Source organism: Mandrillus leucophaeus, unplaced genomic scaffold (assembly GCF_000951045.1).
Source record: "Mandrillus leucophaeus isolate KB7577 unplaced genomic scaffold, Mleu.le_1.0 Scaffold1, whole genome shotgun sequence".
NCBI classification, from domain to species: domain Eukaryota; kingdom Metazoa; phylum Chordata; class Mammalia; order Primates; family Cercopithecidae; genus Mandrillus; species Mandrillus leucophaeus.
Window position 1 is genome coordinate 7,397,105 of NW_012098097.1, and position 1,593 is coordinate 7,398,697.

The window sequence follows — 1,593 nt, forward strand, 5'->3', positions numbered from 1 at the left end:
TGTGTGCATGTGAGTGTGGCTGTGTGTGTGACTGTGTGTGTGTGACTGTGTGTGTGAGTGCGACTGCATGTGTGATCATCCCGGATAAAATGTGTGATTTGATAACTTTGGCAATGACAGTCACAGCATCACCTCCCACCAGGGCTTCCTGTCTCGGGCACAGAGAAACAGGCTTCCCCTGCGCTGTGCCCTGCGGCCTGCTGTCCCCTGGGGAGGCAGCTGCTGACCGCTCTTGGATGCTCCTCTGCCCTCCTCCCCTCTCCCCACCCCTGCTCCCCTCTGTGACCGCTACTCCACTGCCTGCAGCCCGCCCTGCCCTCTCCCACTCAGGACAGAGCTCCCCGAGTCCAGGGCTGGCCCACTCACCTGGGACAAGCAGGAGGAGCAGAGCTGAAGGCCGCCACGAGGCCCAGGCCCTGGCAGTCATTCCTGTAACACGAATGTCACCTGCCACTGTGCAAGACCCCAGGAGGAGACAAAATGGAGCCTCCTCCCAGCAGATCTGAGCTTTGCTTCTGCTTTTCTTCTGCTCTCTGCTTCCTTGTCCAGCCCTGTCTCAGGTCTGAGGCTGGAGAGGGTCAGGGTGCAGGAAGCTCAGGGAGAGAGCCGCCTGGGCTGAGGCCGGTGCTGACAGCTCTGGGATGCTGCTAGTGGCTTCTCTCAACCCCGAAGTCTGGCAAAGTTCAGGGTCCCTTGGATGGAAATGCAGCCACTTCCCCACAGCCCACAGCTTCTGGCTTCAGTGTGTTACTCACACGGCAGAAGGCAGAGCCAAGCCAGGCCATTTCCTACCACAGGGGCTGCTCCACCCTCCGTGACACGTCACTTCCTGGTCAGGATGGACAATCTTGTGGTTGGAAGCTAAATCTGCCATCTTCTTTAGCCTTGGAGGTGACCAGAGAGAGGCTGTGTCCCTTAATCTTCAGCTAGGTCCCCGCCGAGAGCTCTGCCCCTAAGACCCCCAGCTCTTCTTCTGGCCTCAGAAGTTAGCACTATGAACCCAGACAGCATCTGCATGTCCCTTTTTGGTGCTGAGTCCCCAAGCAGGTTAAAATCCCACAGGCCTGGGGAGTTTTCTTCTTGTGCCCCTGCCCCCAGACCTAGACACAGAGCGGCATCACCCACCCGAGACCCTCCTTTTCCATCTTGTCTTCTTGCCGAAATCCATGCCCCAGTGAGAATCAGGGCAGAGAACTGAGAAGAGAGAGACAGAGAGTTCAGACGCGTGAAGATGCTGAAGTGGGACTTTGTGGTCAATATGAGGCTGCGACTGAGCCAGCACACACCCCAGGGCACACAGAGGGTGGTTTGGTGACTGAGAGGACAGCTTGTCATGAGCAGCGGTGGCTGGTGTCTATCCTGGGTCTACTGTGATGGCCAGGGGCCTCCCCAGGGAGCAGACATGGGGGACAGGCCTTCCCAGGAGGCGGAGACCCAGGTCTGTCCACACTCAGCATGGCTGGTTCTCCTGACATGATGGACTTAGGGTGTCTACCCTGGAAAGGGCAGGAAGGCAGGTCAGGTGCAGAGTTTGCCTCCTGTTTGTCCTGGAGGGCATCACCCCTTCTACACCTTCTCATGCTTTAAGCATAT

General features: G+C 57.9%; 1 protein-coding gene across 1 annotated transcript in view; it reads right to left on the reverse strand.

Annotated features, from left to right (window-relative positions):
- The window catches only part of LOC105534148 (CMRF35-like molecule 6), a 5,792-nt gene extending 4,976 nt beyond the window's left edge, over window positions 1-816 (reverse strand). Inside the window, exon 1 of the mRNA XM_011972863.1 lies at window positions 367-816. Coding sequence (XP_011828253.1) covers window positions 367-427 — 61 coding nt within the window. The 5' untranslated portion in view covers window positions 428-816. The remainder of the gene's footprint in view (window positions 1-366) is intronic.
- Between the last annotated feature and the right edge of the window lie 777 nt (window positions 817-1,593).